We start from the raw sequence: 25,739 nt of genomic DNA on the forward strand, positions 1-25,739 counted from the left end.
TTTGTGTGCGAAGAACATTACAAAAGTTCTCCAAACAGCAGCTGTCTTCATTTCATACAGATTATATAGCGTCAACTCACGTCACGGTGCAGAACACAGAAAGTAATAACACAACTAGACTTTCCCGAGTTACTTATGTGTTAGGGCAAGATTTACTGAAAGCAAACTAACCCATCAGTATATGTTTTGGGTGTTAAAGGGAATGTGTAAATCATAAACGGAGCAATTGTTTAGACCAGGTGTTCATGTTAATGGTATTTTTGTTTAATTAGAGATATGCAAAAACAAAATATCACTATCTTCAGGCTATGTGCCCACGTATGCAGAAGAAAAACACTTCTTCCCAGGAAAAACGTGCGCGTTTTTTTGCGTCTTTCCGCGTTTTTTGCATGTTTTTTTCCGCGTTTTTCGCGTGCGAAATTCAAGCACTTTCCAAGCAATTTGAAGCATCACTTGGAATGTGATTAACAGATTGTACACACTCGTCAAACATAGTGTTTGACGAGTGTGACCAACTTGTTACTATTGAGGCTGCCTATGCAGCAACAATAGTAAAAGAAAGAATATTAAAAATAAAAAATTGTGATATTCTCACCTTCCGATGTCCCGCGCAGCCTTCCCAGGCCTCAGCGATGCTTCCGTTCCTAGCAATGCCTTGTGAGACATTTGATGACGTAAAGTCCTGCGATACTGTAGCAGTCTCGCGAGATCGTACATCATCACAGGTCCTTGCCGCAAGGCATTACTGAGAATGGGAGCATCGCTGAGGCCCAGGACGGCTGCGCTGGACGCTGGAAGGTGAATATAACCCGATTTTTTATTCTTTTGATTTTAGAGGGATATGGTACCCAGGGCCTGGAGGACAGTCTCCTCTCCTCCACACCGTGAGTACCATCCGCACATGAGCCGCTCACTTTGTGCATGGTGGGCATAGCCACATGCGGGAAGTAAGTGGATCTCATGCATTCCTATGGGTGCGGAATCGCGGCAATTCTTTTCGGAATTGCTGTGATTCTGCAAAAAGAATGAGCATGCTGCATTTTTTTTTGCGCGATGAGATTCCGCCGCGGAAAAAAATCGCAGCATTTGCACAGCATGTGCGGAATGCCATAGGGATGCATGGAGTGCGTTCTGTATGTGTTTTTAAGCGTTTTCGCGGCGAAAATCGTGGCAAAAATGCTTAAAAATCGCAACGTGTACACACAGCCTTACACTGGCATCAAAGCCAAACATCAAGCTCATACTTCTGTTTGTTGTTTTCAGCAGACACATGGATATTGACCAGAACAGGAGAGTTTTCTAGGCATGCTTTGATCTAAGAGAAGGTCAACCATGATCCATCACCTATTGTGAATGATGAATCCTGGTTTGCCTGCCACTGTAATCCTGCCTGCTCTGATAACTACTGAAAAATCTTCTGTACAGAACAGCAAGTGTGAGTCTAGTATTAGGTTAGAGGTCAGCGTGAGTTTGTTTAGCTTATAATTACGTGATATGGAAAATTGGAAGAAGCCCCCTATGATCAAGGATTAAGAAAAAAAAAATAAAGTCTGATTTAACATATAGGATTGTTTCTAATTACACATTCATTGAAGAAAACTTTCTAAGAACTTTCTGAACTCATGGATGAAGGCGACTTTCATTACTGGTATAAAATCATATAAAAGGTATGTGGTGGTGGAGTGCCAAGGGTTTAAGGCAAAGGGGATTATGGATTGGAGGAAACATTTACCACAATCAAACTATATTCATTGACAAACTTTGGGATAGTTATTTTCATGTTCTACAGACACAATACAGGGACATCAGCAAACGAGCCACCAATACTTGCATGGTCAACACACCCAGAACAACTAATGGCACCTCCTACATACAGAAACAGACCTAAACCTCTGCAGAGACCACTTTTTGAGGAAGACCTCCCCCAAATTCAGATATTTGCGGTGAGAGATTTGTCAGTCATCATCATTGAGAAGAGAACCAAAATACCCAGAAAAACACTATTTTAAAGCAATTATGGTGGTTGACCTAGAGTTTCCGCTCTGTATACATTTAGAAGGGGCATTGCCTTTACAAGTCTTGGTTTGATTGCTGTATCAGGATAAATAAAATAGGCATGAAAATTCACTCTCTCATTTATAGGGTCCTAATAATAAAAACACAGTATTGTATCACAGTCCTCACAATGTATACAGACAGAAGGTACATGGCACTCGTTTTAGGAACTGTTGAAAAATGAAGGCGAAAGTTGTATTGTTTTCATATCTGCGTGTTAATTTATGGTTAGAGCAGCATCAGCTAAAAGTCTACCCTAACAAGACATACAGACAGGGGTCTGAGAGGAGTAGACAACCCATTTGGAAATTTAGGTTCACATTAAAGGATCATAACACAACCTCTAAAATACACCAAAACCAGAAAAGTGGTGAATCAAACGATGGAGTAAGACTACTATTGCTGTACACAATGTTCTCTACTGAGCCAGTAGGGGTCACCACATACACAAGATCCCAATACCCCACCACTCCCACCTCAGCATCCTGAACTCTAATTGGCCTCAAATTAAATTAAAACCAGACCCTACACTACAAAGGAAGCGCACCATTGAGGCCTGGGCTGCACATTCCTGGTACACAAATCAGATCTACCAATACACATTTTGGTGGGTTGGGGGGGACCCAAGATAACGCAGCCTAGTCTAAGGAGTCAAGTAATATGCAGCATCACTGAAGCTGCACTCCTCTATGTCTCATTTAAAGGGGTTGTCTACTACTGGAGAACGCCTTCTGAAATGACCAGACGTGCATGATAAAATAAAAAAATATTATGCTTAAACACTTGAATCAACGCTGTTCCACGATGTCAGCTCCCCAACAGGTATGTGAAAGTGACAAACTTCAAGTAGCGGGGTTAGATTTGGAAGTATACCCTTTTATATTTTATAATATAAGCAAGGGCGATTTAAAAGTCATCTTCCAGTAGCTGACAACCCCTTTAAGGGTAGGGCTACAGGTAGAAATGTTTTTGGCAAAACTAAGATGGTGGTAACAAATTGCTTCATCCCGTCTAATGATTTCCTAAGGTGTTGCATGGTGACCTGCAACTGATCTCAACTGCAACACAGAGTAACAAATATTTCCAGATGTCTTCAACTCTCTCTTCCTGCCTACAAGTCAAATGCAGCTCACTTGCCTTAGTCCTCACTGCATGTTGCATGCAATTTTTATTAAAATGGTCTCAGATGAGTTACACAAATGTTTTTCTGCACATGATATGTCTGGGAATTGCTGTTGCACGACACATCGCCGTCTAGTCCCAGCCAAAAAGGGTTTTTGCAAGAACGAAGTCTACACTGTGTGCAGAATTATTAGGCAAATGAGTATTTTGATCACATCATCCATTTTATTATATGTTGTCCTACTGCAAGCTGTATAGCCTTGAAATCCAACTGCCAATTATGTAAATCAGGTGATTTGCATCTCTGTAATGAGGAGGGCTGTGGTCTAATGACATCAACACCCTATATAAGGTGTGCTTAATTATTAGGCAACTTCCTTTCCTTTGGCAAAATGGGTCAGAAGAGAGACTTGACGGACTCTGAAAAGTCAAAAATTGTGCAATGTCTTGCAGAAGGATGCAGCAGTCTTGAAATTGCCAAACTTTTGAAGCGTGACCACCGAACAATCAAGCCTTTCATGGCAAATATCCAACAGGGTCGCAAGAAGCATGTTGATAAAAAAAGGTGCAAAATAACTGCCCATGAATTGAGGAAAATTAAGGGTGAAGCTGCCAAGATGCCATTTGCCACCAGTTTTGCCATATTTCAGAGCTGCAACGTTACTGGAGTATCAAAAAGCTCAAGGTGTGCCATACTCAGGGACATGGCCAAGGTAAGGAAGGCTGGAAAACGACCACCTTTTAACAAGAAACATAAGATAAAACATAAAACTGGGCCAAGAAATATCTTAAGACTGATTTTTGTAAGGTTTTATGAACTGATGAAATGAGAGCGACTCTTGATTGGCCAGATGGATGGGCCCGAGGCTGGATCAGTAAAGGGCAGAGAGCTCCACTCCGACTCAGACGCCAGCAAGGTGGAGGTGGGGTACTGGCATGGGCTGGTATCATCAAAGATGAACTTGTGGGTTCTTTTTGGGTTGAGGATGGAGTGAAGCTCAACTCCCAGACCTACTGCCAGTTTCTGGAAGACACCTTCTTCAAGCAGTGTTACAGGAAGAAGTCAGTATCGTTCAAGAAAAACATGATTTTCATGCAGGACAATGCTCCATCACATGCATCCAAATACTCCACAGCGTGGCTGGCCAGTAAAGGTCTAAAAGAAGAAAAAATAATGACATGGCCCCCTTGTTCACCTGATCTGAACCCCATAGAGAACCTGTGGTCCCTCAAAATGTGAGATCTACAGGGAAGGAAAACAGTACACCTCTCAGAACAGTGTCTGGGAGGCTGTGGTGGCTGCGGCACGCAATGTTGATCGTAAACATATGGAAACAAAGAAACAGGGGCACCACGATAAATGGATAATCGAGTGGGATCCAAACCCAGCTTATTTGAAACTGACTATAACATACACAAAATGTTGATTGTAAACAGATCAATCAACTGACAGAATCTATGGATGGAAGGCTTTTGAGTGTCATCGTAAAGAAAGGTGGCTATATTGGTCACTGATTTTTTTTGTTTTGGTTTTTGAATGTCAGAAATGTTTATTTCTAAATTTTGTGTTGTTATATAGGTTTACCTGGTGAAAATAAACAAGTGAGATGGGTATATTTTAGGTTTTTATTAAGTTGCCTAATAAATCTGCACAGTGATAGTTACCTGCACAAACAGATATCCTCCTAAGATAGCCAAATCTAAAAAAAAAAAAAAAAAAATACAACACTCCAACTTCCAAAAATATTTAGCTTTGATATTTATGAGTCTTTTGGGTTGATAGAGAACATAGTTGTTGCTCAATAATAAAAAGAATCCTCTCAAATACAACTTGCCTAATAATTCTGCACGCAGTGTATATGTTATGCTACGATTTTTCAATTCTCTGACGCAGTGTTGAAAGTCTGGACTCCGCTTGACATGATTTTCCGCATTAAGCATTTAGATAATGGCAGTGTGCTCTAAAATATAGAACATGTGGCACCTCTACTTTTATAGAACAGTTGACGCTTCTGCACAGACAAACAAGACACCGAACAGTAACAATACGAGGTCAAAGAAAGCCGATCTACAATTCACAGAAGGCTCTATATTTCTGTGTAATAATGGTGAATGACTGTGGACACAACAGACCGATATGAGACGCAGACAAATGATGTAACAAGATGGAAAAGGAAATGGAATGATAAGAAATGGAGAGGTGATACCAGCAGAGAGAAGGCAGAGATGTGACCTGTGGCCGGCACTTACTTTGTTAGCTGTCCTTTGTTCTTGTTGTTATCCACACCATTGTAAGTGACAGCTGCTAGTTTTCTGCTTCTGTAGTTCTCGTAATGTACATTATTGGTGACATCCTTCAGATCCTGCATGTGAGTTCTAGAATAGGATGCAAACAAAATCAATTACTGAGCTGCCATTCAATAACAGCACTGAGCTCCTCGTGTTTCTGGGCATCAAGAAAATGCAGATGTCAAAATGATTATACCCATCCTTGTGACGTCTGTTCTCTACATGGATTGTGTCTCTGTGGATTCTGCACTATTGTGACCACAAATGACCTTAGTCACTACCACCACAGGAATCAGGCCAAACTGGATACAGATTATCGACCGATTCAAGAAGTCTAGTCTACAGATTTTTGTCAATACATTTAACTTGACAGTACTGGCATAGACAAGAGAATCCAGCTTGTATCATTTTCTAGGACATTCACTGAAGTTTAAATGACACATCACATGTTATATGTGCAGAAACAGAACATTCAATTAGTATCTATCCCTAATAACCTTTCTTAAAATACACTATATTCTATCTGGCACTTGTTTGTCCTTCCATACCCTCTAATGGCATCAGTAAAAATCACAGTAGATATAGTTACCTTATCAGCATGTTCCGCAGTATAGTGAAATCACAGTGTTCACTGTTTTCAACTATTTAAAACAAAACAAAAAAAAAATCATATTAAAAAAAGCCATCAAAGCAACCATGAGAAGAGTTCAAGTCCCTCAGTCCATGTGCTACATAGCATATGGATTATCCTATTAATAACAGTGCAACCAGAAAAAGTAAATTGTAATAGCCAAAAAAGAAAACATTATTTCAATTCTGGGATTTTAAGGATGTTTTAGACAAAATGTATAGAAAAACACAAAACAAGTCATGTAAGCATGCCTGTTTTACTGTATGTTTACAAGGGAAGAGAGACAATGAAGCCTACTAATCAGGCAGATGCCGGCATTGCATGGGTCAGGAATCATCCTTGCACCGCCAGGGAGGGATGTTCTCCTGAAAGGCACAATTGTACTCCTGTACACAATCCAGGCTTGTGTGTCCGGCCCTGGAGGTGACCATGTCATTTACTAACCACACACTCCACATACCCAACAACAAATGCAATGCTTTCACTTTACACTTAACTCATGTGGTTCCAGATCTGAGCACCTCTAACAAAGCAAATAATAATAAAAAAAACAAACATAATACAGATGTAATTTCAATGTCTAAACTGCACTCCATTAGGATTAATCTTTAATCATAAAGTCGCTTTTTGGCTTTTCAGATCTTTGAAATCTTGTGTGGAAGATGCTTAGATGTGTGTACCAAGTACAGGGCATCATCACCAAGTACATATAGTTTATCAGAATATCCATGTGAGGAACACAGACTACCAAAACCATTTTCTGCCCTCCAAAGAGAAAAGCAGTAATCGGATTAGATAGTCTACACTAGTCTTCATGTTTGAGGAGGATAGCAGAAGGACACCCCGAGATGCCTAAACCGACCCTTAAAAAAAAAAAAAAAGAAGTGGAGAGAGGGCGCGTCACAGATTCTGACATTCAGGAACCTAGTCAGTTTTAATGTTCTTGGATAATGGCAGCTTTTAACCCCATAAAAGCCACAACCAGTTTTAGACCGAGACAGGTTTTTTGTGTATACAGTACATCTCTGCCTTTCAAGAACTTGATTTTTACAGCGTAAGCTCTAGCTTTCTTTAGACACCATTTTTATAATTCATTTGGTGAGAAGAAGAAAAAAAAAAGCTATTTTGACAGCTTTCTAACTTCTCACGTCCAGGCTAAATAATGTGATTGTCATTTTTATTAAAAAAAAAAATAAAATAGCCTAAGAGCACAACTACTATGCCCCCACTACTGAACAGCATTACACACGCACAATGGTTTCTCAGCAGCACCATATACAGACATATATGAGGGCAGTAAAGGGAAACTGCTAATAAGCCCAAAATACAACATTTCAAAGCTGAAATATGTAAAAGGTGTCACTTTGTAGATACTCCGCGGTTGTGAGTTACATGCTGCTTTACTTCTCTAGTCACCAGTTACATTCTGCAGGGTTGTTGTGTGCGGCTAAGGTGGACAGACACCTTAGATTGAATGTTCAGCCGACTTCTTTCATGCAGCATGAATGTATACAACAATCGTCAGCCAGGACCTTTACAGAATTATTGAGTCTCGCTTCCAAGGTTATTCACACTCAAAAGGTTTATTGTCATTTTCAGCACCGAGATGGGTGTAATCAGTGTTTGTACATTCTGTAAACCACATTTTTCTTTTTAACTTGTTGGACTGAAGGCTGAAAAATAAGACATTATTTTGTGTGCTTTTTCTTCTCTTCATTTTCTCACCTTCTGCAACCCCCCATGGGTACTGCCTTCCTCTTACTCTCTTGCCATTCACTTCTATGATCGTGTTGCTACCCACCACAGCTAGAGGTAAACGGTCCTACAGGAAAAAAACAAGTTACAATTAAGTTTTTATTTTGGAAATCTATACAAAAAGGTATTTCTTCATTTTAGTTGAAATTCAAATTTATTTAGGTTACTGGAAATGTGAATATACAACTGTATCAAACCTTAATTTTTTTCACCAGCTTATTTTCTTCTTCATCATCTGTCTCAGGAAATTCGTAGATCTTTATTTTGTGTTCCTGAATTTCCTTCATTATCTAGAAAACAAACATACTCTTTGTATAGGGTTCTGAATGGACTCCTATGGCTTAAAGGTCTAAGGACCAAAAGTGTCCCAGTATAGGTTTGGGGAAAAAAATAATTTGCCATCTGAAAATAATCTTGCATTATGCTTTTACTGCCAATTCTTCCATGCACTATAGATTCATCATTGCCTTTGCATCTGTTTTGCGCTTTTTTTTTTGTTATTTGCACTTAATTCATTATTCTATTTGTACCCTTTTTTAAAAGGAATGTGTCATTAGCTTTTTGCTATGTAATCTGAAGACCGCATGCTGTAGGGGTGAAAACACAGATTTCAGATAAAAACACTAAAAAGGAGACCAAACTCCCTGTTAATGCCCAAGATATTCGATTCGGAAGTCCAACAAGCCCATCTTATAGGGTGTAATAATCAGGTCTCCACGTCATTTTAGCCATACGGCACAAGTCAACAGCAGCCTGGCTTCTAATATTAACTTAAAGGGAGCAACAGGACATTTTTTCCACGCACTGCATACAGTAACAAACTGAAAAAAATACTAAAACCACAAAACAGGACCTGAATATATGGCTTTTATTTGCATAATTAAAAATACTACAATATATTGTTCCATTTGACGATGTTCAGTATTATTTCAATATTACAAAAACTAGTACAGTACATTATTGACTATTTTCTGGTTTATAATAAAAAGATGTTCATGTCAAAAAACAGATAAAAACTGGAAAGTGTAAATGATTCAAGTCTGTCCTCAGCCTGGAAAACCCATCTGAATAATCTTCCTCCCCCATCACTTTCCCACGTATTGTGTTCATTGTTTATTATAAGAGCAAGTGTTAGGATTGGGAATTAATTTGAAGGAGTTTTCCGGGAAGTAATCCAAAATGGCTGCCGTCACCTATTTCAAACTGCATGTCATCTTAGGAAAGCATAAGTAACAGGTTAAAGTCTGAATAAACGCTGCTCGAGTCGGGTGTGTCTGAGCTCTTGTATAACAGAGCAAGATTCTGTTAGGCTGAGAAGCTCTGCAAGTCTCTTGTTTTCAGCATAATTCTTCACAACAGAGCACAGACACTTGCTGAACAAAACAGAGCGGGATTTAGAGGTGACTCTCAATGTATCAGAGGTGGACAGAAACCTAGGCAATAAGTGCAGCACTTACAAGCTCTTTAGCAAAGAGCTCACAAGCACTGCTCTGAAGCTGGCTGGATAAGCTGGATCCAGTCAGCATTAGTGTCACTGAGGTCTTCAGGTGTTGCACAGGCAATGCTGTCTTTGCATGTAGCTTCTGACGTCGCACAATTCGGGCCAGCAGCCACACTGTGCAGCTGATCTGAACTGTCAAATCATCAGGACTGCATCGTCCCCAGCAAGCTGGGAGGCAGGGAAGCAATGTTACCTGAAGCAATATTGCAATTAAAATCTGTCAAGTAAACTAAAACCAGATATAAATAATTTTCTGCCCATTTCAAAATTTTGTTTCAGTGGTGTTAGATCAGATCCACTTACATCAAGAAGGACTTCTTACTAAAATTACATTTTAAAAACAGTGTAATTTTAGTTGCCCTCCATTTACTAAGATGAGGGTGCACTAATCTCATCTTACTTGTTTTTTGAATTGCTGGCATTCTTCTGGTGTGAGGGTATCGGCTTTAGCAATAAGAGGAATGATATTGACTTTTTCATGGAGACGTTTCATAAACTCAATGTCCAATGGCTTCAGCCTGCAATAAAACATAATTATGTGAGGGGGGTTTTATATCTTTTCAGGGAACATCAACGTGGAACAAGCTTAAATGTGGAAGACCACTAAACTAGAAATGACACAAAATCAGACATTCAGACGTGTCTCAACAGATCAATGTTCATCAGATGGACACATACTTTCAGCCTGAAGCACTTTGATTTTGCCATTACGAGCATTCAGACAAATTCTTCTGCACATGTCCGATTACTATCATTAAAGAAGAATGTTCTTTGTATGAAAGGCTGCACTCACCCATATGTTCCACTAAGTCAATGCAGACAAGAAACAGAAAATAAACTAAATGAGAGATTAAAGAAAAATAGCAAGTGACGTCAGGACTGCAAAATGCATGAAAATGATCAAGTGCGATACAGAATAGAGACAGAACTCTGGACAGCTATAATTACAATTGTTATATATATATATATTATATATATAATTAGGACTTGCTACACGATACACAGGTACCATGAGAGATGCATGTATCCACCTACAATTGCAGTACAGGAAAAAATGGATATAAAAGAACCTTGATAGACAAGTAATCAATGTATTATGATTGGTGGTTCAGACCCCAGTCTTGAACCTATAGCTTGCTGAAGTAGGTGCGCTAAATTTATTAAGAGATGGGGGTCAAGTAATACATTTGGTGAAAATGAAACTTACCTCAGCAATGAGGTGGGATAGACTTCACCTACCATGTGCACCAGTTTTCTGGAACACACCTTATAGTAAATTTATCACCCTGCGCCATGCCCAGTCCCTTTTGCTAAATACAACCACATTTTGATAAGACAATCTTGGCATGATCAAGTAGCTTAAACCTAACCCTAAGGTTGGCTTTTCCCATCCGCGTGTCATATGTTTACGGTCCACGTGTCCGCTTTTCCCATCAGTGTGTCATATGTTTACGGTCCACGTGTCCGCTTTTCCCATCAGTGTGTCAGCAGCGTACAGTCCATGTGTCCACTTTTCCCATCAGTGTAAGGTCCATGCATCCGATCTTCCCATCAGTATGTCATCAGTGTACTGTCAATGCATCCGATCTTCCCATCAGTGGGTCATCAGTGTTTGGTCCATGTGTCCGCTTTTCCCATCAGTGTGTCATCAGTGTTTGGTCCATGTGTCCGCTTTTCCCATCAGTATGTCAGTGTTTGGTCCATGTGTCCGCTTTTCCCATCAGTATATCAGTGTTTGGTCCATGTGTCCGCTTTTTCCATCAGTATGTCATCAGTGTTTGGTCCATATGTCCGCTTTTCCCCCATCAGTGAGTAATCAGTGATTGGTCCACGTGTCAGCTTTTCACATCAGTGTACAATCCATTTTTCAGCTTTTGCCATCAACGCGTCTGTGTAGGGTCCATGTGTCCAATTTTTCCATCAGTGTGTGATCAGTGTACAGTCCATGTGTCAGCTCTTCCCATCCGCGTGTTGTCAAGTGTTTTTCACTGATGGATAAATTATAAAGCTTCTACTATACTTTGTAATGTTAAAGCGAAGCTGTCATCAGGTTTGGCCGATATAAGATGCGGGCACTGCTTTTTAGTGCTTATCTACAGCATTCTATAATGCTGTAGATAAGCCCTTGATCCGACCTGAAAGATAAGAAAAATAAGTTTTATTATACTCACCCGGAGGGTGGTCCGGTCCGATGGGTGTCGCAGGATCGGGTCCGGTGCCTCCCATATTTTTTCGAGGCTGCCCTCCTGCTTGCTTCATCGCTCCCCGGCATCGCGCTCCTGCGCAGGCATAATTCTCTGCCCTATAGAGGGCAAAACAAAGTTCTGCAGTGTGCAGGCGCCGGGATGCTTTCAACAGGGCAGATAAGTACGCTTCTGCAGAAGTGCAATGCCGGGGAGCCTGTGAAGCAAAACCACAAAAAGAGGACTTATAAATCCTCCAAAAGTTATTCAACACCAGAAAAAAAAGCAGAGATGATTACCTACCCACGCCTCCAAACAAAAGCACTATCAGGGTGCAGAGTACCCAATTAAAGACGGCAGCAACACAGGTGCAACAAACAGAGCCCGTGAAGCAAGCAGGAGGGCGGCATCGCAAGAAAATGGGAGGCGCCGAACCAGAATGCTGTAGATAAGCCCTGAAAGGCAGTGGCCGTATCTTATATCGGACAAAAGTGCTGACAGGTTCCCTTTAAATACGGACGGCACACTGATGCCATCCAAGTGTTACATGTGTTTTCATGGACCCATAAACTTGAATTGGCCCTTCTCATCCATTCTGCTGGAAAAAAAACAAGTCTCAGTGTATTTGCAAAGACACATAGTCCAAAGACACATAGTCCATTAAACACAGACATGTGAAAAGCACTACAGATTGTAATGGGTAGTTGTTGAATCCCTGAAAAAAAACATATACAACCTGTACGTGCAACATGGATGTGTGAATGAGGCCTTAGGGTTGGTTCACATATCAGTTGTTTTATGTCTGAGCTGATCAGTTTCTGCATTGGCTAACATGTTTGATCATGTAATGGTGTTTCATTTTACTCTAGGACCAATCAGACATATCAAAAATATTGTGCATCAAATCCCATAGGAAAAACAATAGAATCAGTTTTGACATCAAGGTCAATCCAGTATGGTAGTGAAGCACCAAAAGAGAAACTGAAAAAATAATGAATGGCAGGATATATGGAAACAAGGCCTTAGTCTTTTTAGTCACAAGGATTTGGCAACATGTATGGAAGGCCACTCAGATCCATTCATTCAAATGGGTCCTTGGGAGTGGCACCAAGGCAAAGATCATGCAATCACCAAAATGGAAAGGTGGGAAAATCTGACTTATGTAAAGACATTGAAGAGAGTCAAAATAGTATAAAGCACGTCGCTGGTTGCAGAGCACAGGAAAGCAACTCAGATGTGCACTAACCACCACATAGTTCAGTTTTTTCTGGTGGGTTCACGTGTGTCTTGTCGCTTCCTGTGGTAAGAACGAACGCGACATATCTATATTATAAGAGTTAACATGCTAGGAATATACTATGTTAAAGTTATACTGTGCAGAGTAATTTCGTAGTTTGGCTTCTTGAGTCATGCAACCATCAAAATCAAATTATATGATAGACATGGTTCTAGAAGAACAAGTGAACCACACGCAAGGTCTGCACTTAATATGCTTATAAATAGAAGAGAGAATGGAGAGGGACACTGCAAAGCATATTAGCACAAAAATAACCTTATTACAGCAGACGTCGCAAACCAGAAACAACGGCTTCAAGTTGCAAATCTAAAAATGCACAAAGGCTTTGTTACAACAGATTTTACGTTGCAATCTTTCAGCAGAAATTATAAAAGGAAAAAAAATATAGTGTCTTATTTAGTCAGTAGGGCTACAAAAGTATAAAAAAAGCCATGCACAATGAGAAGAATCTGTGACGCCAGCCTCAAACATACAGAAGGAATTCCATCAACATCTGCACACCACCTTCACAATGCTTATTATGCATTTATAATGGACCGTGCGCACACTCCCCTACATGTGGCCGACAGAGCCAAGAGCGGCTCAGAAAACTCAACAGCCATTTCTTCTCCACATTATCCACATTAGTGGCAGGGCTTTTTAGGTTTCATAAAGTTCTGCAAAAGAAATCCGATGAATTATCTGCACCCAATATATAAGCTGGGTAATGTTGTCAAGTCCTTATACACAGTCCTCAGTTCCGAATGGAATTAGATTATATCATAGGATGCAATATTAACCGAAGAATTAGTATTACTCATATGAGACATAATGTCAGCGAACCTCGATGAGGTGACAACCTATGCACTATATGGGTATGTTTCCACGGTCCGGAATTGGCAGGGCTTTGGACACAGGACATGCCCACTCCATCAAAAGAACTGCCGGCTGTTGTACGTGCAGTTATTCCGCATGTGTTTATTGAACCATGTGGAATCACCACGTCCTATACATAGACTGTGATATTTATCTTGAGGAAACTGAGCGTCTCCACAAGATAAAAAGACATGCTGCGGTCTATAAAGACGCTCCGCATGTGTGTATACGCGGGTCTGCCACCTGCGTCTTTTAACGCATGGTGGAGATGGGATTTCATAAACTATGCTGTAACATCTGTACGCAGCGCCCAAACTGCAATGTTTACTGAAAGTGGAAACAGTCTATGTTATCTGCATGAACCAAAATGTATGCATTATATTAAAGTAAGATTATACCAGTACTTCACATGCAATGCTGGGGGCTATATAGTAACAAGCAACTCTACACTAAATCTGTAGCTATGATTGTTTCCCTGCGGAGAATATATTCACATTCAATCTCAACATCAGCACTGCAGAAAATAGCAGCTATATGGAGCAGCAGAGGTAGACCCAGGAATGGCGAGTAAAGTGCAGTTTGTTTCATATATATTGCTAACTGTGCCAGTGGACTGGGATTTTTTTTTTTTAAGTGAATGACCCCTTTAACCTTAGATTATCATCAGGAGAGGTCAGAGTGGCTGCAGACAGTAGTCAGAAAGTTCAGAAATAACAGCATGGAGCAGCCTTCATTGTAATGTATTACATGCAAGTCAAATGATTGAACATTATTAGAATTGCTTTGAATATTTGTATTAAAACTTTAAGGCATACACAGTATCTAGCGCCATGTGGGTTAAATTCCTTCAAATATGTGCTTTTGAATGGGATCTATATCAAATATTAATCTAAAATTTCTTATATACCACATACTCCACCAACCAATCAAACTTGGTGGATGGTCTTCTCAACAATGAGGTCAACACGCACGGAGGATAGGGAAATTAAAAATCCAGCAAAGAAAAATCAACTCTAGATCAAGGGTGGTCCTCAAGCTGTATTTTCACTAAGACAATCAAGCACGAGTGGAGTGTTCTTAACATTACTAGTTTAACAATGATTTTGCAGTGTGAACAGGCTGTCGAATACCGATGAATGAGCATAACACTTGTGTAAACAGAACGCGCACTGCCAAGAACCATGGTAGGCTGTGTGCACTCAGCAAACTAGTATAAGTCACTCTGCATGTCATTTACAGTGGTCTGCCTCCATTAAATGGATATTAAATGGTCGCCAATTCAGTTAAGGCTTACCAATCAGTGGTAATATCATGCCACTGGTACAAGTCAAAGATAAAGGCCCCGTCACACTAAGCGATCTCGGTAGCGAGATGCTGCTGAGTCACAACTTTTGTGACGTAACAGCGATCTCACCAGCGAGATCGCTGTGTGTGACAGCGATCAGCAAGCGGCCCCCCTGCCGGTATCGCTGATCGCTCTGGGAAATCTCTGGACATTTCTTTGGTCGCTGGTCTCCTGCTGGCCAGCACGCATCGCTGTGTGTGACAGGCGGGAGACCAGCGATCAGGTGTAAAAAATAATAATAATAAAAAAATATTGCTATTCTCACCTTCTGATGTCCCGCGCAGCATTCCCACCTCTCTCCATGCTCCGGTCCCAGTGATCCTTTGCACGAATGACCGCGAGACGTCGCGCTGCCGCGAGACCGTGACATTCTCGCAAAGGATCACTGGGACTGGAGTGTGGAGAGAGGCTGGAAGACTGCGCGGGACATCAGAAGGTGAGAATAACAATATTTTTTATTTTAATTCTATTTTCTACAGGGGTGGCCAGCGATGCCGCACGCTCGGCATCGCTGTGCTGATCGCTGGTGAAGCTGTCTGTGTGACAGCTCACCAGCGATCACATAGCGACTTACTAGCGATCCTGACACCTTGATATCGGTGTCGGGATCGCTGGTAAGTCGCTTAGTGTGACGGGGCCTTTAGTCATTATATGTGCCTTTCTACTTGTAGCAGCTCCTTCTGCACAGCTGAAAATATAATGTCAAGCAATTCTAATTATGTCATGTGATCCATCAATACCAGAAACCAGATAGTGAAAAAGCAACACAAAAAGCAGTCATTAGGTGCAAAGGCCTTCCAGGTATGTACCAAACCTACGAGATATATCCTCAAAAATGAAAAGAGCACACCATAGTTAAGTCAATTCTTGTGTAGTTTAATTGCCCATGTGGTGACGTTTCGGTCCTAAAAACATGGACCTTTTTCAAGCCTTGGGCTTGAAAAAGGTCCACATTTTTGGCACCGAAACGTCACCAGATGGGCAGTTAAACTACACATGACTTGACTCCAGTATGGTGTGCTGCTTTCATTTTTGAGGATGGATATATATATATATATATATATATATATATATATATATATATATATATATATATATATATATATATATATATATACACACATACCGTATATACTCGTGTATAAGCCAAGATTTACAGCCCAGACAGCGGCAGACAGCGGTGAGCAGCGATGGACCCCGGACAGGTGAATATCTCAGGTGCTGGGTCCTGAGCAGGAGAGGAGAGTATGGTATTTTTTTTTTTGCAGCAGCATATGGGGGCATATTCTATGGGGCAGCATATGGGGGCATATTCTATGGAGCAGCATATTCTATGGAGCAGCATAATCTATGGAGCATCTTATAGGGGCATAATCTATGGAGCATCTTATAGGGGCATAATCTATGGAGCATCTTATAGGGGCATAATCTATGGAGCATCTTATAGGGGCATAATCTATGGAGCATCTTATAGGGGCATAATCTATGGAGCATCTTATAGGGGCATAATCTATGGAGCATCTTATAGGGGCATAATCTATGGAGCATCTTATGGGGCATAATCTATGGAGCATCTTATAGGGGCATAATCTATGGAGCATCTTATAGGGGCATAATCTATGGAGCATCTTATGGGGGCATAACCTATGGAGCATCTTATGGGGGCATAACCTATGGAGCATTATATGGGGCATATTCTATGGAGTATCTTATGGGGGCATTATTAACCTTTGTGCAGCATTATATGGGGTGTATATTGTATGGAGCATTTTATGGGGTTCATCATGAACTGTATGGAGCATTATATGGGGCTCCTGATTCAATATGGATATTCAAAAACATTTAACCTACTGATGTCTCAATTAATTTTACTTTTATTGGTATCTATTTTTATTTTTGAAATTCACCAGTAGCTGCTGCATTTCCCACCCTCGGCTTATACGCAAGTCAATAAGTTTTCCCAGTTTTTTTTTGTGGCAAAATTAGGGGGTCGGCTTATACACGAGTATATACGGTACATACATATATACACACACGCACATACACACACAATTTACAAGTGACAACCTATGTGGTTTCTCTTTTTTGTCACCCTTGCAAACATGTCTGCCATGAAGTGTTAGAGAACATTCTAATATCTCAGTAAAAAAAAAAAAAAATGAAAAGGTACGAACAAACTTTGAAGGCAGGTTCACCTTGTGATTCACTAAAATATAAACATTTTATCTTATTAAATGGAGACGTGGTTCATTTCATAGCCTATATTACTGTTGTGACAGAAAAGAATGAATATAAGGAAGATTATGCAATTGTGAACTTGAAATTTGGTTAGGTGATGCTAACAGCAACCTCCTACAAGGGTGTGAAACAGAGCATAACTGGATCGGAGTCTGACGCCTTCTGATAAATGTGAAAATTGTATTACGCTTATCAGACAATTAGTTTCTAAATACATTCACATAAATTAAACTCCACAGAATGCTGACTGTCTAATCAGTAAGCTTAGAAAGGAAGTAGGGAAGTGCATTGCTACAGGAGGGTTATGTACAGTGCCTACAAGTAGTATTCAACCCCCTGCAGATTTAGTAGGTTTGATAAGATGCAAATAAGTTAGAGCCTTCAAACTTCACACAAGAGCAGGATTTATTAACAGATGCATAAATCTTACAAACCAAAAAGTTATGTTGCTCAGTTAAATTTTAATAAATTTTAAACATACAAGTGTGGGTCAATTATTATTCAACCCCTAGGTTTAATATTTTGTGGAATAACCCTTGTTTGCAATTACAGCTAATAATCGTCTTTTATAAGACCTGATCAGGCCGGCACAGGTCTCTGGAGTTATCTTGGCCCACTCCTCCATGCAGATCTTCTCCAAGTTATCTAGGTTCTTTGGGTGTCTCATGTGGACTTTAATCTTGAGCTCCTTCCACAAGTTTTCAATTGGGTTAAGGTCAGGAGACTGACTAGGCCACTCCAACACCTTGATTTTTTGCCTCTTGAACCAGGCCTTGGTTTTCTTGGCTGTGTGCTTTGGGTCGTTGTCTTGTTGGAAGATGAAATGACGACCCATCTTAAGATCCTTGATGGAGGAGCGGAGGTTCTTGGCCAAAATCTCCAGGTAGGCCGTGCTATCCATCTTCCCATGGATGCGGACCAGATGGCCAGGCCCCTTGGCTGAGAAACAGCCCCACAGCATGATGCTGCCACCACCATGCTTGACTGTAGGGATGGTATTCTTGGGGTCGTATGCAGTGCCATCCAGTCTCCAAACGTCACGTGTGTGGTTGGCACCAAAGATCTCGATCTTGGTCTCATCAGACCAGAGAACCTTGAACCAGTCTGTCTCAGAGTCCTCCAAGTGATCATGAGCAAACTGTAGACGAGCCTTGACATGACGCTTTGAAAGTAAAGGTACCTTACGGGCTCGTCTGGAACGGAGACCATTGCGGTGGAGTACGTTACTTATGGTATTGACTGAAACCAATGTCCCCACTGCCATGAGATCTTCCCGGAGCTCCTTCCTTGTTGTCTTTGGGTTAGCCTTGACTCTTCGGACAAGCCTGGCCTCGGCACAGGAGGAAACTTTCAAAGGCTGTCCAGGCCGTGGAAGGCTAACAGTAGTTCCATAAGCCTTCCACTTCCGGATGATGCTCCCAACAGTGGAGACAGGTAGGCCCAACTCCTTGGAAAGGGTTTTGTACCCCTTGCCAGCCTTGTGACCCTCCACGATCTTGTCTCTGATGGCCTTGGAATGCTCCTTTGTCTTTCCCATGTTGACCATGTATGAGTGCTGTTCACAAGTTTGGGGAGGGTCTTAAATAGTCAGAAAAGGCTGGAAAAAGAGATAATTAATCCAAACATGTGAAGCTCATTGTTCTTTGTTCCTGAAATACTTCTTAATACTTTAGGGGAACCAAACAGAATTCTGGTGGTTTGAGGGGTTGAATAATAAATGACCCTCTGAATAAACTTTTCACAATTTAAAAAAGAATTAAACAAAGAAATAACATTCTTTTTTGCTGCAGTGCATTTCACACCTCCAGGCTGATCTACAGTCCAAATGTCACAATGCCAAGTTAATTCCGAATGTGTAAACCTGCTAAATCTGCAGGGGGTTGAATACTACTTGTAGGCACTGTATGCTTACAAGGGCATCCTGGTAACAGATTAGCATTGTTTGTAATAAAAAGGCAACTTTGCAATTTACTCCTCTGCTCTCTTGCTGCACAGGCTAGCAGAGCTACAAACGGAGCAGGTACTTGAATTCTCCTGCTGCAGTGTCGGCTCTACGTTGCCGCTTTGGTGACTGATTACGGGTGGCAGTGACATCACGGCTGCAGTCAATTACAAAGTTCAGCAGCTCGTGCCCTCAAAGCTGAGTGATTGGCCGCAGTTGTAATGTGCACTGTGATGTCACCGCTGTACCTCAAACAATCCCCAGAGCATCAGTGGATAGTCGGCACAGGGCAATGTATCAGCTCAGTTTGTTTTTTTATGACACTGCTAGCCTATTGAACAAAAAAATGTAAACAGGATAATCCTTTTAATAACAGTTTTATTTTGCCGACACATTATCATTGGCTACATTTTTGGAGAGGCATCTGCGACATGTTGCCATTGAAAGTTTAGGCACAGCCAGTGGCCTTCAGAACTTATCTGCAAAATGTTCCCATAGTGACATCGTCAAAACATCGCTTTACAAATAAAACTACAAAAAAAACAAAAAAGTTAAATGAAAAAAAACCAATGCAAATAAACAGTGATGTGAAAAAATATCATTCTTGTATAATGTGTCTTTGGTGAGTAGAATGCTGCGAGGTGTGGACACTCTCGCATGAAAACCCAGCACTGCCGCCGGCACTCGGACCTGATTGTGCGGCTGCATAGAAATACATGTAGCCTCACGCTTCGGTCCAAGTGCCGGCGGCAGTCCCAGGTTTTCATGCGAAAGACTTGCACGAGAATCGTGCGCAGCTGAATATTGTACTAGCCTCCAGTTCTCTAATATACTAAAGGCAAATGGTGCTGGCTGCAGTTCCCTGCACACTTGGGAGCACCAGTATGCAGCAAAAACAGAGATACACAGTCCTAAAGCAGAGCTGCATAGACTTCATTCTCAGGATCCATGAGGCTATAACGGATAATGAACAATTAAAAAAGAAAACCTTGTTTTATCCCATAAAATTCAATTTGCTATAACACATAAGACAACTGGAAGATCAATGTGCTGAAGTAATGTACCACAGCAGCACAAAATACTGGATTGCTGCAACTGCATGTACTGAGAGCATGCTGGTTCAGCTCACCATTCAATGTGTGGGACTTATGTCACAAACCTCTTTGGAATTTCTGCGTCTAAAAAATGCTTATGAATTCACTATGCAACTAAGCCCTATACAAGTATGTTATCATTTACCACCTAAATATGTCCACACATAAAAAAGAATAATATTTAAAAATAAATAAATAAAATAAATACATGAAAAAACAAAACAAAAACTAACCCATGTCCTGAAGGCGCAATGAAGTATAAGCAGCACTGCACCCGGTTGTCTGGCATCTGACGTCTGTTGACACGAGACTCTGCATTAAGGTAGTCTTCAAATTTACTGTCAATGTAGTCGATAACTGGCTGCCAACTGGAAATTAAGGAACATTTTACCGTATTTAAGATCTTTGCCAAATGATAGATCAACAAACAAATAAATGGCTTAAAAAAATAGTGAGTTGGTAGTAATACACCTTTTTATGAAATGCAGACAGTAAGTCAAATTCATCAATTATTCATTATTATAAAGAGTGAAAAGAATATTTAACTACAAAGTCAATCTGTACAGTAAGACAGGGAGAACAGAACAAACATTACCAGTTACTATTGTCAACTGCATCACCAAACCCCGGAGTGTCTACTATTGTGAGGAGAAGCTGAACACCACCTTCTTTTATTAAAACTTTTGACTGCTCAACCTAGGGAAAAAAAAAAAGAAAATTAAATAATTTGTTTTGTTTGTTTTTACAGATATGAATGTAAGCTTGCTTTCAAAGGGTATACTCAGACATTATGGTTATATTGTCTTTCAGTGCCGAGTCTACAGCAGAATCGTGGGAAAATGCTACAATATCAAAAATTGCAGCAGGAGTTTAGGTAATAAAATGTGACATGAATATAAAATGTATATATATTACACAAAAGCTGTAGTTAAATGAGAATTCAGGTCACCAATAGTTCCATTTGGTCCTAGAATTAGGGGATGAAGGACAGTGTGATGTGCAATATCTGACGTCTTTGCCTCTAAAGGAACCGGCCATGTCTATTGCCTTTGATGGCTGCATGACGTGTCGGGCCTGCTAATCACTAGGAATACTGGTGGGTAGGAGGCGGTTCACAGGGCTCTGGTCCGGTATATCCTTCCTACTCTACAGAAAAAAGGTCTACTGCAAAAACATCAGGTGTCTCCTAGACCTAACACATTAGTACTCTCTGGTGAGGATGCAAACATAGCCAAAAATGTCATAAGCAGTTACTCGTAAAATATTCATTTTGGATGGCAAAATCCCAAGAATTACCGTAAATCTATAGATTAATAAACATCAGTGAACATTACCTACATGAAGAAATACACAATATTTTACTCGATAAAGGCAGACACTCCGGTCTATTCTAGGCTCTGCTGCTGGCTGTGCTCACAGCTACAAGCACATGTATCTCATCAGTGTAATTCCCAGAATGTGCAGGAAGGAGGCGAGGCAGCGTGGGCTTTCCTTCGCTAGGTTTGAATCCAGCGGCCTATAGCATTCTGTGCCCATACATGGTCAAACACACGCAGTAACACATCTGGAAGTGATCCAAGAAAACAGAACTGTATAGCAGCGGCCTTCACCGTTACACTTCCAACTGCATCCCATCATTTGCTTTTGCCAGAATTCCCAAGAGGCTCATGGAAAACAAATTATGTTGAGTTCTGGAATTTCAAACTTTTCTCAGCAGATTGACTCCAAATGGCTTCTTTCCCATGCACTCCATACGGCAGGTCACGTCCATCCATTTTACAGATCTGCGGCCCTTTGGAGCCTTACTGTGGAATGTAGTAGTAGCAGGGTTGTGCATACAGCGTAGGACAATAAATGAGCGCACAATGCCTGACATCAAACACTCACAGGTGGGGAAGCTCGTCAGGATCTTTCCTCAGTATAGCTGGGAGAGCAGCACAGTTGTATGACGCATTTACTTTGTACATCCACCCCCCACCCACTAGGTGACACTGACTGACAAGTCGCAAACATTTCTTTATGCTTTCGTGACTGAGAGCTGTACAGGATGAAGCACAAAAACCCCAAATAAAAGACACTTTTTTAATTAACTAATTTTCTAATTGCAAATTAAATGTTCTATTGCAGGTCTAAAGTGAAATGTGTGCACAGATGATCAATGTTCTGGATTATCGGATGCTGGAATAAGGAAATGGAGCGGTTATGCACATTACACACTGCCAACGAGCCCTATTCTCAACTTGACTCCAGTAGTCGGAACCCATTGATCGGCAAGTTAACACCTATCCTGTGGAAAGTTTATCACTTCCTAAAATGGGAATAACAAATTAAAGGGAACCTGTAAAATAACCACTGCAACCAGGCATGGGTTACTCTGAAACATTGCCCGAGCCGCAGCATATCAAAGCAAGGCCACATTCACACGTTCAGCATTTGGTCATTATTTTACCTCAGTATTTGTAAACTAAAATGAGGAGTGGGTGATAAATCCAGAAGTGATGATGTGTTTCTATTATACTTTTCCTCTGAATGTTCCTCTCCTGGTTTCGCCTTACAAATACTGATGGAAAATACTGACCAAATACTGAATGTGTGAACATGGGCGAACACATATCTGGCTTCAATCGTGCAGACAGTGTCGGATTCATGCCACCGCTCAGGAAACAAAAATATGATTGGTTCCCTTTTAGAGCGGCAATATGTGGGGCCCATTACACTGCATGGAGCGCTACGTGGGCCCCTTACACTGTATGGAGCGCTACGTGGGCCCCTTACACTGTATGGAGCGCTACGTGGGCCCCTTACACTGTATGGAGCGCTACGTGGGCCCCTTACACTGTATGGAGCGCTACGTGGGCCCCTTACACTGTATGGAGCGCTACGTGGGCCCCTTACACTGTATGGAGCGCTACGTGGGCCCCTTACACTGTATGGAGCGCTACGTGGGCCCCTTACACTGTATGGAGCGCTACGTGGGCCCCTTACACTGTATGGAGCGCTACGTGGGCCCCTTACACTGTATGGAGCGCTACGTGGGCCCCTTACACTGTATGGAGCGCTACGTGGGCCCCTTACACTGTATGGAGCGCTACGTGGGCCCCTTACACTGTATGGAGCGCTACGTGGGCCCCTTACACTGTATGGAGCACTACGTGGGTCCCTTACACTGTATGGAGCGCTACGTGGGTCCCTTACACTGTATGGAGCACTACATGGGTCCCTTACACTGTATGGCGCACTACGTGGGGCCATTATACTGTATGGAGCACTACGTGGGGCTATTACACTGTATGGAGGACTACGTGGGGCCATTACACTGAATGGAGGACTACGTGGGGCCATTATACTATATGGAGGACTATGTGGGGCCATTATACTGTATGGGGCACTATGTGGGGCCATTATACTGTATGGGGCACTATGTGGGGCCATTATACTGTATGGGGCACTATGTGGGGCCCATTATACTGTATGGGGCACTATGTGGGGCCCATTAAACTGTATGGAGCTCTACATGGGGCCCATTAAACTGCATGGAGCTCTACGTGGAACCATTATACAGTATGGTGCACTATGTGGGCACCTTATACTGTATGGAGCACTGTGTGGGGCCACTACTCTGTTTGGAGCACTATGCGGGGCCACTATACTGTATGGGGCACTATGTGGGGCCCATTATACTTAATGGGGCACTTTTTGTGGCCATTATACTGTATTGAGTGCTGTGTGGAGATTACAGTTGGAGAAGCATACTGTAATGGGGTCATCATAGTGTGTGTGTGGCGGGTACGGTGGAGGAATTTACTGGGGGGGTATCAAAGTGTTTTATGGCACGTGTTTGCATCATAATTTACTATCTGCATTATTCAAGTTTTCTCATTTATTACATATTTAAATTAGGTCATTGAGCCATATGCTTTTACTGCTCTTACATAACATATTTCAATATTTTATTCTAAGACCTATTAATTAAAATGCACTTTGTTGGACAACCCCTTGAAGTTTGTTTCCATATGAAAAAGCTCATCGTTATATTTGATAAGGAAAAACTCTCAATTGTAGACTTTTTTAAATAAATATCAAAGTTGCTAACTGTCTAAGCTTTTAATTTTGGCCCTCTGTGTATAGGAGTTTGACATCTCTGATCTAGATAGACTTTCTACTATTAATTTGAATGTGAACCCATGGCAAAATTTGCATGTGTGCCACCGACTATACTATTTGCATCTATTTCGTAAAAGCAAATACTCTGTTGAACTGAGGACATTAATGAACCTTATTTAAAATTGTACTAAAAGTGAAACACTTCTCACTGTAAAAAAATTAAAAAATAAAATAGGAGATATACACTCACTGGCCACTTTATTAGGTACACCTGTCCAACTGTGTGTTAAGACTTAATTTCTAATCAGCCAATCACATGGCGGCAACTCAGTGCATTTAGGCATGTATACATGGTCAAGACAATCTCCTGCAGTTCAAACCGAGCATCAGTATGGGGAAGAAAGGTGATTTGAGTGCCTTTGAACGTGGCATGATTGTTGGTGCCAGAAGGGCTGGTCTGAGAATTTCAGAAACTGCTGATCTACTGGGATTTTCACGCACAACCATCTCTAGGGTTTACAGAGAATGGTCCGAAAAAGAAAAAAAATCCAGTGAGCGGCAGTTCTGTGGCCAGAAATGCCATGTTGATGCCAGAGGTCAGAGGAGAATGGGCAGACTGGTTCGAGCTGATAGAAAGGCAACAGTGACTCAAATTGCCACCCGTTACAACCAAGGTAGGCAGAAGAGCATCTCTGAACGCACAGTGCGTCGAACTTTGAGGCAGATGGGCTACAGCAGCAGAAGACCACACTGGGTACCACTCCTCTCAGCTAAGAACAGGAAACTGAGGCTACAATTTGCACAAGCTCATCGAAATTGGACAGTAGAAGATTGGAAAAACGTTGCCTGGTCTGATGAGTCTCGATTTCTGCTGCGACATTCGGATGGTAGGGTCAGAATTTGGCGTAAACAACATGAAAGCATGGATCCATCCTGCCTTGTATCAACGGTTCAGGCTGGTGGTGGTGGTGTCATGGTGTGGGGAATTTTTTCTGGGCACTCTTTGGGCCCCTTGGTACCAATTGAGCATCGTTGCAACGCCACAGCCTACCTGAGTATTGTTGCTGACCATGTCCATCCCTTTATGACCACAATGTACCCAACATCTGATGGCTACTTTCAGCAGGATAATGCGCCATGTCATAAAGCTCGAATCATCTCAGATTGGTTTCTTGAACATGACAATGAGTTTACTGTACTCAAATGGCCTCCTCAGTCACCAGATCTCAATCCAATAGAGCATCTTTGGGATGTGGTGGAACGGGAGATTCGCATCAGGGATGTGCAGCCAACAAATCTGCGCCAACTGTGTGATGCCATCATGTCAA

At 41.4% G+C, this 25,739-nt stretch overlaps 1 protein-coding gene across 2 annotated transcripts in view; it reads right to left on the reverse strand.

Moving 5' to 3' along the window:
* SEPTIN7 (septin 7) overlaps positions 1-25,739 on the reverse strand; it is a 72,017-nt gene that overhangs the window by 12,042 nt on the left and 34,236 nt on the right. For both annotated transcript variants that reach the window (XM_073550000.1, XM_073549999.1), the window contains exons 3-9: positions 20,903-21,003; positions 20,541-20,675; positions 9,754-9,871; positions 8,050-8,142; positions 7,823-7,919; positions 6,056-6,107; positions 5,428-5,553 (exon numbers count right to left, since the gene is read on the reverse strand). In XM_073550000.1, coding sequence (XP_073406101.1) covers positions 5,428-5,553; positions 6,056-6,107; positions 7,823-7,919; positions 8,050-8,142; positions 9,754-9,871; positions 20,541-20,675; positions 20,903-21,003 — 722 coding nt within the window. The remainder of the gene's footprint in view (positions 1-5,427; positions 5,554-6,055; positions 6,108-7,822; positions 7,920-8,049; positions 8,143-9,753; positions 9,872-20,540; positions 20,676-20,902; positions 21,004-25,739) is intronic.

Source organism: Dendrobates tinctorius, unplaced genomic scaffold (genome assembly GCF_039654945.1).
Source record: "Dendrobates tinctorius isolate UK_male_01 unplaced genomic scaffold, ASM3965494v1 ptg000162l, whole genome shotgun sequence".
NCBI classification, from domain to species: Eukaryota; Metazoa; Chordata; class Amphibia; order Anura; family Dendrobatidae; genus Dendrobates; species Dendrobates tinctorius.